Source organism: Hemiscyllium ocellatum, chromosome 32 (genome assembly GCF_020745735.1).
Source record: "Hemiscyllium ocellatum isolate sHemOce1 chromosome 32, sHemOce1.pat.X.cur, whole genome shotgun sequence".
In the NCBI taxonomy this organism is placed as follows: domain Eukaryota; kingdom Metazoa; phylum Chordata; class Chondrichthyes; order Orectolobiformes; family Hemiscylliidae; genus Hemiscyllium; species Hemiscyllium ocellatum.
The window spans coordinates 7223594-7236127 of record NC_083432.1 but is presented as its reverse complement, the minus strand read 5'-3'; the positions used below and the strand labels follow the sequence as shown (position 1 = coordinate 7236127).

The 12534-nt window shown below is 48.5% G+C and overlaps 1 protein-coding gene across 1 annotated transcript in view; it reads right to left on the bottom strand.

The window, feature by feature from the left end:
• Positions 1-10230: 10230 nt before the first annotated feature.
• The window catches only part of LOC132830693 (1-phosphatidylinositol 4,5-bisphosphate phosphodiesterase delta-3-like), a 178907-nt gene continuing 176603 nt past the window's right edge, over positions 10231-12534 (bottom strand). Inside the window, exon 15 of the mRNA XM_060848503.1 lies at positions 10231-11042. Within this exon, the coding sequence (XP_060704486.1) occupies positions 10954-11042 (89 nt within the window). The 3' untranslated portion in view covers positions 10231-10953. The remainder of the gene's footprint in view (positions 11043-12534) is intronic.

Here is a 12534-nt window from a genome sequence, read left to right as displayed (position 1 = left end):
AGTCTGTTTTGGGCTTGAACAAGTGAACTAAAACCTGGTTAAATGTCTGAGGTGGATATGCGAAGGACAGCTGAGAGGTGATCATCAGTGATAGAGGATCTGTATTTGGATTTGTTGAACTTCATATCACTGAGAATGTCTGTTCACATATATAGGTAAATCCAAAGAGGGCTAGAATCTTCTGAGCATGCCTCCTCATGTGTGGAAAGTTCTCCTCTTTGAGGGAAGAGTAAACATCAAGCAGTGAGACTGACCTAAAGTACTCTGCCAGAAGTGTGTCAGACTGCAGATCAGTGAGTTCAAGCTGAACATCACTTGGTGTATTCTCCACATTGCATGTAAATGGGGGAAAAAATCAAGTGCATTTCATTCTCAACCATTTTAAAGTCTTGAAATCACCTTGAAAATTCACCATGCAGTGCTTCTAACATAGATGAGTACCTGTGGAGGTGATCAGCTGAAGGTGCGACTTCCTTCAGTGTTGGCAAGTGAGTGAGAATGTTGTCCTCCATTTGGCTTGAGAGAAGCTGCAACTTTCTCAAAAGCCTTCACCGAGTTGTACATTTCATGCACAAAAAGGCCCTTGCACTGCAGTTTCACATTTAGTTCATTCATAAGTGCAGTCACATCAACAGTTAAACCAATCAGTCTGCCTCTGAAAGCTGTGGAATGCCATTCCCTTTCTTCACCCAGAAATCTTGGATCTGTTCTCTCAGGTCCCATATACTTTGCAGCATTTTGCCCAGGCTGAGCCACCTGACAGCTGTGTGGTAGCCTATGTCACAATGTTCAGCCTCATTTTCCTCCAAAAGTGCAACAAACTGCCTGTGATTCAAAGCTCTTGCCCTGATGAAGTTAACTATTTTAGTTACAACATCAACCACATGGTTAATTTTTAACACTGACTTACCCAACACTTCCTAATGTATAATACAGTGCAAAAATACCAATTTCTGTTCAGGGTCAATTTCTGTCACTTTATCCTGCATTCTCTTTAAGAGTCCAACATTTATTCTGGTAGATTTGGACAACCATCTGTTGTCACACTTGCCAGCTTGTCCCATTTTAGTCCCAACGTGTCCAAACATGCATTTACCTCCGTGAACAAATCATTACCAGTTGTTGTTCCTTTCATTGACTGCATGGCTGCCAGCTCATCTGTGATCTTAAAGTCCGTAGTTATCCCACGTACGAAGATGAGTAGCTGGGCTGTGTCACGTATGTCGCAGCTCTCATCCAAAGCCAAGGAAAAAAAGTCAAAGTTGACCGCTCTGTGCTGAAGCTCCAGATTTCTCGCAATGTCCCCAATCCTTCTCGTTACAGTGCGTTGGGAGAGGGGCACATTCTCAAATGCCTCCTTTTTCTCTGGGCATATTAGTTCTGCAGAGTCCAACAAGTGCACCTTAATAAACTCCCCGTCAGAAAACGGTTTACTGTTTCTGGCGATTTTGTGGGATATGGCATGTCTTGGCGTGAGCTGACATTTTGAGGGCTAGCCAGCAAGCATCACTTTTAGCTGTTCACACGTGCACACACATACACACGCATGTGCATCCATACGTAAATAAAAAAAGCATCCTTTTCAGAACAAAAGCAATACAGTTGTATTGTGTGCATGCTGTAAATACTTTTTCATTTATGTTCTAATTTAAGATTGACCTCATGTGGGACGGACAGGAACGACCAAAGGGCCGGATATGGCCTGCGGGCCGTAAAATGCCCAGGTCTGGTTTAGATTGTTAATTAGTAAGGCAGGAAAATGGGCGTTGAAGCTTACCAGATCAGCTGTAACTCCATTGAATAGCACAGCAGACTTGATGGGCTGAATGTCCTACTTCTGCTCTTGTGTCTTATGGTCTCAATTTTCCTCTTAGCTATCTGTCACTTGCCTTAACTCTGCCCTGGTCATTGACCCTTATACTGTTGGAATAAGGCCTTCCCCTCAGTCTGTCCCTTCATAATCCTGAAGAAGGGCTTATGCCCAAAACATTGATTCTCCTGTTCCTTGGATGCTGCCTGACCTGCTGCGCTTTTCCAGCAACACATTTTTCAGCTCTGATCTCCAGCATCTGCAGTTCTCACTTTCTCCTCCTCCATAATCTAGTCCATCTCTGTTAGGTTCATCTTACTGTTTGTAGGAAAACAATTCCAGACCACCTAATCCTTTATCGTAGCTCAGACTCTCCAGTTGAGACAACATCCTGGTAGTAACTTCCTCATGGATTCACATCCTTCCTGGAATGACCAGCTTGCACACAGTGGTGGCCTAGCCAGCATCTTATACATCTCCAGCTTAACCTTCCTGCTCTTGTATTCGATACCTTAACCAATAAAGGCAAGTACCTCACATGACCCCTTAACTATTCTACGACTGAATTCATAAGTTTTTGAAAGGTAGTTAGGTTATTTTTATACCTGAATGGCATGTCTCAATATTGATATGACTCATTTGCTGTAACAAAGTTGATATCTCTTTAACTTTTGATGTTAATGGTAGATAAATCTTAGTAAGGAATGCCAAAATTGTTGATATGATCTTCTAACTGAGAAATTGGGTTTTTGTTCCCGTATTTGCTTTTCTGTTATCCATTCTGAATCATACAGTGAAGGAGCCAAGACCACTGGAGAACTCTTTTGTTGCTTTGACTGGGTTCAAACAAATGGTTTTCTGAGATGTATTGAATTTTTGTTGCCACATTTAGTGAGGGGGGGTCACACTGCAGCTTAAATACCTAGAGGATAAGAGGGAATGGGTGCCCATCAGACAACCCAGAAAGAACGGGCAGAGAGTGCAGGAGGCCCCGGGGGTCCCACTCACTAACCGACATTCCATTCTGGAAGGTGATGACGGTGCCTGTACCTCAGAGAAATGCAGTCAGAGCCAAGCTTCTGGCATCCATGGGAACCTTGACTGCAGAGGGAGGGAGGGAAGAGCAATAGTGATAGGAGATTTAGTCGGGGGGCAGACGGGCCTTTCTCCAGCCGATGCTGTGACTCCGAGATGGTATGTTGCCTCTCTGGTGCCAGGGTCAGGGATGTCACTGCAGGGCAACCTGAAAGGGGAGGGTGATGATGGAGAGGTTATGGTACATGTTGGTACCAATGATATGAGCAAAGTGAGACCTTGCATCAAGAAGTCAGGGAGCCAGGCAACGGATGAAAAAGCAATATCTCAATGTTTGTGGGTTACTCCCGGTGCTACTTGCTAGCGAGTTTAGAAATAGGAAAATAGGACAGATGAACGGGCGGCACGGTGGCACAGTGGTTAGCACTGCTGCCTCACAGCGCCAGAGACCTGGGTTCAATTCCCACCTCAGGTGACTGACTGTGTGGAGTTTGCACATTCTCCCCGTGTCTGCGTGGGTTTCCTCTGGGTGCTCCGGTTTCCTCCCACAGTCCAAAGATGTGCGGGTCAGGTGAATTGGCCAAGCTAAATTGCCCGTAGTGTTAGGTAAAGGAGTAAATGTAGGGGTATGGGTGGGTTGCGCTTCGGTGGGTCGGTGTGGACTTGTTGGGCCGAAGGGCCTGTTTCCACACTGTAAGTAATCTAATCTAATGAAAGCGTAGCTCAAGACTTGGAGCAAGAGTGAAGGTTTTAGATTCCTGGATCACTCGGACCATCTCTGGGGAAGGTGGGACACGTACAACAGGACGGTCTGCACCTGAACCACATTGGGACCAATATCATTGCAAATAGGTTTGCTTGTGCTGTTGGAAGGAGTTTATACTAGTCTGGCAGGGGACGGGACACAATATTAACAAATCAAAGAACATGCAACAACAAAGGAGAAGTCAGTGAGTTCAGCTGTGCCGAGTGTCATGAGAGTGAGGCAAGGCTGGATGGTCTAAACTTTAATGCAGGCAGTCACTGTGACATTTTATAAATCCCTACTTTGGAAATAGAACCAGTCTGACGCAAGGTTGGAATACAGACAGACTCTAACCTCACACCTTTAATGCATTGCCTGAACTGAGATGGCAACTGTTTAAAATAAAACCTTAAGTTATTTTGGAACTATGATTTGAAAGGAGTTCTGGGATTTATATATTAATCAATTGAAACCTGCATCCCTGTTCTAAGTGGTTCAAGACTTAACAGCAATCTGGGTTTGTTCAATACATCACATCAGTTGTAGGACACTTTGATCTTTTACTGTAAATTCTCTGTCCTATGATCCTGTCCCACTCGCTACCTGACAAAGGAGCAGTGCTCCAAAAGCTTGTGATTCCAAATAAACCTGTTGGACTATAACCTGGTGTCATGTGATTTCTAACCTAATTTACTGTTCACATTCTTTCAGGCATTCCCACCTCGGCGAAATTCTGCTCCTCTCTTCGACAGCTTTTCTGTTTGAATCTTTCTTGTTTTTCACCATGTTTGCTTTGGTTTCTGCCTCTACTGTTTGACAAGGTATTTACCAAATCTCACTTCCACAGTCACATCTCATTCCTCATTAGGGCGTCATGGTGGCTCAGTGATTAGCACTGCTGCATCGCAGCGCCAGGGACCCGGTTTCGATCCCACCCTTGGGTGACTATTTGTGCCCCCTCTGGGTGCTCCGGTTTCCTCCCACAGCACCAAGATGTACAGGTTAGGGTTGGTTTGGCTATGGCAAATTGCCCCATAGTGTCCTGGGATGTGTTGGCTAGGTGCGTTAGCCATTGGGAAATGCAGGGTTACAGGGATCTGAGTGGGATACTCTGTTTGGTGTGGACTTGATGGGTTGCTTCTACACCGTTGGGATTCTATGATTCATCAGTGACTGCCTCAGGCTCAGGCTCTCCATGTGGATTCCTATTGTTTATGTTCCCATCTGGATGAATTTCAGGCCGATGTATTGAACTCGTCTTCCGTTGCCTTTGCCTCCGTGCCCATGTCTTTGGACAAGGGTCCTCTCTCAATCTCAAAGACCCCTTCACCCAGCTCCCACACTCTCACTTCACCTAGAGCCCTTCCACTGGCCTTCTAGCTGCAGGTGACTTGTTCATCGAGAACTGTTCTTGTAACATTGGTTGCCTCAATTTCGCTGCCCCTTCACCCACTTTAACTCATTTCCCTCGGATCTGAGTGCAGAGTGCTTTGACATTGTTACCAAGCCTGTTGAAGGGTGGTGTTGCAGTTGCCTGGTGTACTGACCTCTCCATCGTGGAGGCTGAGTGCTCTCTCCCATCTCCCTCCAGACCATGAACACACCGTTTAACATCAGGCTATTGCGCTGTCATTGGTCACTAAGGTCATTTCACCCTGAGAATCTCACCACCAGTGTCTCCTTCCTGATCGTCCCCTAATGCTATGCAACTTCACTTCCAACTGGAAGAAAGTGAGGACTGCAGATGCTGGAGATCAGAGCCGAGAGTGTGGTGCTGGAAAAGCACAGCAGGTCAGGTAGCATCCGAGGAGCAGGAAAATCGTTTCAGGCAAGAGCCCTTTATCAGGAATGAGGATGGGAACCTCGGGGTGGAGAGATAAATGGAAGGAGGGGTAGGGCTGGGGGAAGGTAGCTGAGAGTGTGATGGGTGGATGGAGGTGGGGGTAAAGGTGATAGGTCGGAGGGGAGGGTGGAGCAGATAGGTAAGAAGGAAGATGGACAGGTGGGACAGGTCATGAGGGCGATGCTGAGCTGGAAGGCTGGACCTGGGGTAAGGTGGGTGGAGGGAAAATGAGGAAAGTGATGAAATCGACATTGATGCCCTGGGGTTGGAGGGTCCCAAGGTGGAAAATGACACGCTCTTCCTCCAGGTGTTAGGTATTAGGGCTTGGTGATGGAGCAGGCCCAGGACCAGCATGTCCTTGGTGGAGTGGGAGGGGGAGTTGAAGTGTTTGGCCACAGGGTGATGGGTTAGTGGGAGCAGGTGCCCCAGAGATTTCACTTTCATCTGGTCCATTTCTGACTCCTGTCTTGCTCCGCAACTGTTTCCGTTTCTGGGGATAGGCTGGCCACCACAAACCCACCTACTCCCACAGTTCCCTGGACTATACATACTCACACCCTGCTTGCTGGAAAGACTCCATTCCATTCTCCCAGTTTCACTGGTCCCATTTGTTCTGATGATACCACTTTTCACAGGGGGCCTCAGAAATGTCCACCTTCCTCTTGAGGTGCCCACCGTGGTTGGCAGGGCCCCAAGCCGTGTCTGACCCATTTCTGCACTCACCCCTTCTCTTCCCTTCCACACCTATTAGATCTCTCTGGTCCTCACTTTCCACCCCATCAGCATCTGGATCTGAAGGATCAGGAGGTTACCAGACACATATTGCCTTCCTTTCCTTTGATAGCATTCTGCAAGGACCACTCCCTTTGGCCCACTCCCTTCCTCTACCTCCACAATACCTTCCCAAGCAATCGCAGAAGGTGGAACATCTGCCCGTTTATCTCCTCGCTCCTCACGATCCAAGGCCTGAGCCACATTCCAGGCGAAGCAGTCACTTACCCACACTTCAGTCAATCTAGTCGACGGTATTCACTGCTCACAATGTGCTCTCCTTTCCACTGGGGAGATGAGAGGCAAACTGGGTGACCGCTTTGCAGAACACTTACATTCTACCCCCAAAAATGACCTTGAGCTTCCAGCTGCCTGCCAATCACTGCCACCATGTTTCCTGGCCAATGTCTCTGTCTCAGGCTTGCTGCAGTGCTCCAGTGAGGTTCAGTACAAACTCTATGAACAGTACCTCACCTTCTACTTGGGGGCCGTGTACCTTTCAGGACTCACTATCACTTTTAACAATGTTAGAACACCTCCTTCTATGTATGTTACCCACCCTACACCCAACTCTGTCCTGACATGGGTCGCTTTCAGCACAGCCAACCCATTTTCACCCACAGTCTCCATCATCATTCACCTTAGCTTCTCCTTTTTTACCTCATTGTTATTGGTTCTGCAGAAAAGTCACTGGATTCAAAACATTGACTTTGTTTCCTTTTGACAGATGCTGCTACTTCAGCTTCTTCCCAAAATCCACAAACAGGACTGTCCCGCAGACCCATTGTTTCTGCCTGATCCTGCCCCAGGAACCTATTCCTTCCTACCTTGTCTCAATATTTTCTCTCCTTGACCAGTTTCTTTCCACTTATATCTGTGATACTTACAGTCAGCGAGATGAACTGCACAGAAACAGACCCTTCGGTCCAACTTGTCCATGCCGACCAGATATCCTAACCTAATCTAGTCCCATTTGCCAGCACTTAGCCCATATCCCTCCAAACCCTTCCTATTCATATACCCATCCAGATGCCTTTTAAATGTTGCAATTGTACTAGCCTCCACCATTTCCTCTGGCAGCTCATTCCATACACGCACCACCCTCTGTGTGAAAAAGTTGCCCCTTGGGTCTCTTTTATATCTTTCCTCTCCCACCCTAAACCTATGCCCTCTAGTTCTGCTCTGTCCTCTCCCACAGAAAAGACCTTGTCCATTTACCCGATCTATGACCTTCATGATTTTATAAACGTCCATAAGGTCACCCCTCAGCCTCTGACGCTCCAGGGAAAACAGCCCAAGCCTAAGGCTGGCATGGTGGCTAGCACTAGGGTCCCAGGTTCAATTCCAGCCTTGGGTGACTGTCTGTGTGGAGTTTGCACTTTCTCCCCGTGTCTGCGTGGGTTTTCTCTGGGTGCTCTGGTTTCCTCCCACAGTCCAAAAGTTATGCAGGTCAGGTGAATTGGCTGTGCTAAATTGCCCATAGTGATAGTTGCATTAGTCAGAGGGAAATGGGACTGGGTGGGTTCTCTTTGGAGGGTCGGTGTGGGCTTGTAGGGCCGAAGGGCCTGTTCCCACACTTTAGGGAATCTAATCTATTCAGCCTCTCCCTGCAGCTCAAATCCTTCAACCCTGGCAACATCCTTGTAAATCTTTTCTGAACCCTTTAAAGTTTCACAACATCTTTCCTATAGCAGGGAGACCAGAATTGCAGACAATGTTCCAATAATGGTTGAACTAATGTCCTGTACAGCCGCAACATGACCTCCCAACCCAATACTCTGTCCAATAAAGGAAAACTTACCAAATGTCTTCTTCACTATCTTATCTACTGAGACTCCACTTTCAAGGAGCTATGAACCTGCACTCCAAGGTCTCTTTATTTGGCAACACTCCCTAGGACCTTACCATTAAGTGTATAAGTCCTGCCCTGATTTGCCTTTCCAAAATGCAGCACCTCATATTTATCTAAATTAAACTCCATCTGTCACTTCTCGGCCCATTGGCCCATCTGATCAAGATCCCATTGTAATCTGAGGTAACCTTCTTCGTTGACCACTACACCTCCAATTTTGGTGTCATCTGCAAACTTACTAACCGTACCTCTTATGCTCGCATCCAAATCATTTGTATAAATGACAAAAAGTAGTGGACCCAGCACCGATCCTTGTGGCACTCCACTGGTCACAGGCCTCCAGTTTGAAAAGCAACCCTTCACCAGCATCCTCTGTCTTCTACCTTCCAGCCACCTCTGGTATTTTGTGTCAATTTACCAACTGCTCCTTTAACATCTCTCACTTTCTTCATGTCAAAGGGGTGGCTGTGGGTGCTCCCGTAGGTCACAGTTATGCCGGTCTCTTTGTGGGCTACGTGAAATATTCCTTGTTCCAGTCCTACTCGGGATCCTCCCTACAACATTTTCTCCAGTATTGATGATACCTTCAGTGTTGCTTCTCTCTCTTTTCAATTTTGTTTTCAATTTCCACCCTGCTCTCAGCTTCACCTGGTCCATCTCTGACTCAACATCTCTATTTCCATTTCTGGGGATAGATATCTATTACAAACCCATCGGTTCCTAACATTACATCGAACACAGAACAGTACAGCACAGTACAGGCCCTTCGGCCCACGATGTTGTGTCGAGCATTTATCTTAATCTAAGATCAACCTAACCTACACAGCCCTCAATTTACCGCCATCCATGTGTCTGTCCAGTAGTCGCTTAAATGTCCCTAATGTCTGTGACTCTACTACCACTGCTAGCAGTGCATTCCACACACCCATCACTCTCTGTATAAAGAATCTGCCTCTGACAACTCCCCGATACTTTCCTCCAATCGCCTTAAAATTATGACCCCTTGTGACAGCCATTTTTGCCCTGGGGAAAAGTCTCTGGCTATCTACTCCATCTGTGCCTCTCATCACCTTGTACACTTCTATCAAGTCATCTCTCTACCTTCTTCTCTCCAGAGTGAAAGGCCTTAGCTCACTCCAACCTCTCTTCATAAGACAAGCCTTCCAATCCAGGCAGCATCCTGGTAAATCTCCTCTGAAACCTCTCAAAAGCATCTACATCCTTCCCATAATAAGGCAACCAGAACTGGAGACAATATTCCAAGTGTGGTCTAACCAGGGTTTTATACAGCTGCAGCAAAACCTCACTGCTCTTAAACTCAATCCCCTGTTAATGAAAGCCAAAATATCACACGCCTTCTTAACAACCATCTCAACTTGGGTGGCAACTTTGAGGGATCTATGGACATGAACCCCAAGATCCTGCTGTTCCTCCACACTGCCAAGCATTCAAATTCAACCTTCCAAAATGAATCACTTTGCATTTATCCACGTTGAACTCCATCTGCCATTTCTCAGCCCAGCTCTGCATCCTGTCAAAGTCTTGTTGGAGCCTGCACTGTCTACAACACCATCAACCCTGTGTCATCGGCAAACTTACTAACCCACCCTTTCACTTCTTCATCCAAGTCATTTATAAAACCTTTATAAAACATTTAGAAAAAAGTTATGAAAAAACCGAGATACTTCAACTATCCATTCTCACACTTTGTTTCCTGTAAAAACTCCATTCCATTCTCCCAGTTTTCCTGTCGCAACCTGCTGATCCCACCTTCCATGGGTGGGGGAGGGGGTGCAGACATGTTTTCCCTTTTTTCTTTCACCAAGGATTCTCTGTTCCTGTGGTTGACAGGACTCTTGGCCTAACACCCACACTCCAGCCCTCAGCCCTGCCCTCCCCTCCCAGAAACCTCCTTGTCCATATTTCCTGCCTGACCAGCATTAACATCCAAGAGATCACAGCTGCCACCTCTAGTTGGATGCCACCACCAGACACAAACTTTCCTCCTTTGTCAACATTCCGCAGGGACTTTTCCAAGCGGAACACCCTGGTCCTCGTGTGGGATACTGTCTGGTGTTGGTCACAATGGCATTGCTGGATGTTATGAACCCAGCACATTGGTGCCTGCTCCCTCCATCTTTATTTAAGTAAAAACTCGTGTAGCTGTGAAAGGCTGAAGTAGAAAGCTGTGTATAAGGACAGAAAGTGGGCTCCTGAGTGCATAAACATTGCCTTTTGAAATGATTTGTGCAGCTGTCAAACCATTATCCCTCCTTATTGAGTTTTATGGCTGGGGGCTGTAGGTTAAAATCATGATGAATATGGGAGTTTTCACAGAACAACTGCAGACTACACTGTGAAGTAAACAACTGCCTTTATATATATATTTACACACACTGATAAAACACAAATGGTTGCATGATGCAAGTACATGAGGTTAGAATTTAATTAAGCTGCAAGATTAGAATTGTCTGCTCTGCATACTCAGTGTTCCTGGTTTTAGACTGTGGAGGAACTGTCTCAGATACGTGCTGGTACTAATTCATGAGTCCACATTAAAGGCCTTTTGAGCTTGTGTTTTTAAAGAGGTTAGGATTCCGCCAATGTTCTGGCAGGGTCTAGATTGCACATGATCTATGATTTGATTAATAGTTTGAGGTCAGCCCTTTGCCAGGTTAGAAATGATCGAGAGTAAAGCTGGTTTCTGAGCAGTTTCAGTGAGTTATATCTATATCATGCTGTTTAAAATGCAGTTGTGTGGGATAAGGAGTCTCTTCATTCATGTACTGTTACCCCCTGGACTCGTTGTGGTTGGCACTGGGCAAGGAGGGGCAGAGTGGGTCACAGTAAGAGTTCATGCCACACAGACGGACTGTGAGAGGGTTGCTCGCTCCACACTATAAACTCTTAATCCTGATCCGGACAAAGAGAGTGGCTGGTGACAGAGAGGCAGAGTCTTTGGACAACAGGTGGATGTGGCGATAACCTGTGGGTACAAACAGAAAAACAAGTTAAAATGGGGAAGGGAGAGACACTGATACAGCGGGATATAATTTGAACAAGGGACATGTAGCAGCAAGATACTGTCACAGGGACGGGAGGGGGAATAGGGATCACATCCAGAATCAAAGCCTTAGGCAAGTGACTCCACTGCAGTACCTCTCTCACCCCGACACTGCCACCTCTCCCCCCGACACTGCCCCTCTCACTGTGACACTGCCCCTCTACCCCAGACACTACCCCTGCCCCCTGACTCTGCCCATCTCCCCACAACACTGCCCTCTCTCCCCCTGACACTGCCCGTCTCCCCCCGGCACTGTCCCTCTCCATGTGACACTGCCCCTCTCCCAATTACACTGCCCCTCTCCCCGTGACACTGCCCCTCTCACTGTGACACTGTCCCCTCTACCGCAGACACTGCCCCTGCCCCTGACTCTGCCCCTCTCCCCACAACACTGCCCTCTCTCCCCGTGACACTGCCCTCTCTTCCCCTACACTGTCCCTCTCCACGTGACACTGCCCCTCTCACTGTGAAATTGCCCCTCTACCGCAGACACTGCCCCTGTCCCTGACTCTGCCCCTCTCCCCCTGACGCTGCCCCTCTCCCCCCGGCACTGCCCCTCTCCCCCCGGCACTGCCCATCTCCACGTGACACTGCAACTCTCCCAGTGACACTGCCCCTCTCCCTGTTACCCTGCCCCTCTCCCCGTGACTCTGCCCCTCTCCCCGTGACTCTGCCCCTCTCCCCGTGACACCGACCCTCTTGCCCCCGACACTGCCCTTCTCCCTGTTACACTGCCCCTCTCCCTGTGACATTGCCCCTCTCACACCCCGACACTGCTCATCTCCCCGTAACACTGCCCCTCTCCCCGTGACACGGCCCCTCTGACCCAGGAACTGCCCCTGCCCCCTGACTCTGCCCCTCTCCCCACGACACTGCCCCCCTCTCCCCCTGATACTGCCCCACTCACCCCGGCACTGCCACGCTCCCCGTGACACTGCCCCTCTCCCCCCGTGACACTGCCCCTCGCACCCCGACACTGCCCCTTGCACCCTGACACTGCCCCTCTCCCCGTGATATTGCCCCTCTAACCCAGGAACTGCCCCCTCTCCCCGACACTGCCCCTCTTCCTGTGACACTGCCTGTCTCACACCGACACTGCCACCTCTCCCCTCGACAATGTCCCTCTCTCCCCCCACACTGCCCCTCTCCCTCTGACACTGCCCACTCTCTCCGTGACACTACCACTCTCCCCGTGACACTGTCCCTCACACCCCGACATTGCCCATCGCACCCCGACACTGCTCCTCTCCCCGTGACAAGGCCCCTCTCCCCGTGACACTGCCCCTCTCCCCATGACACTGCCCCTCACCCTCTGACACTGCCCCTCGCCCTCTGACACTGCCCCTCTCACTGTGACACGGCCCCTCTGACCCGGGAACTGCCCCTGCCCCCTGACTCTGCCCCTCTCCCCACG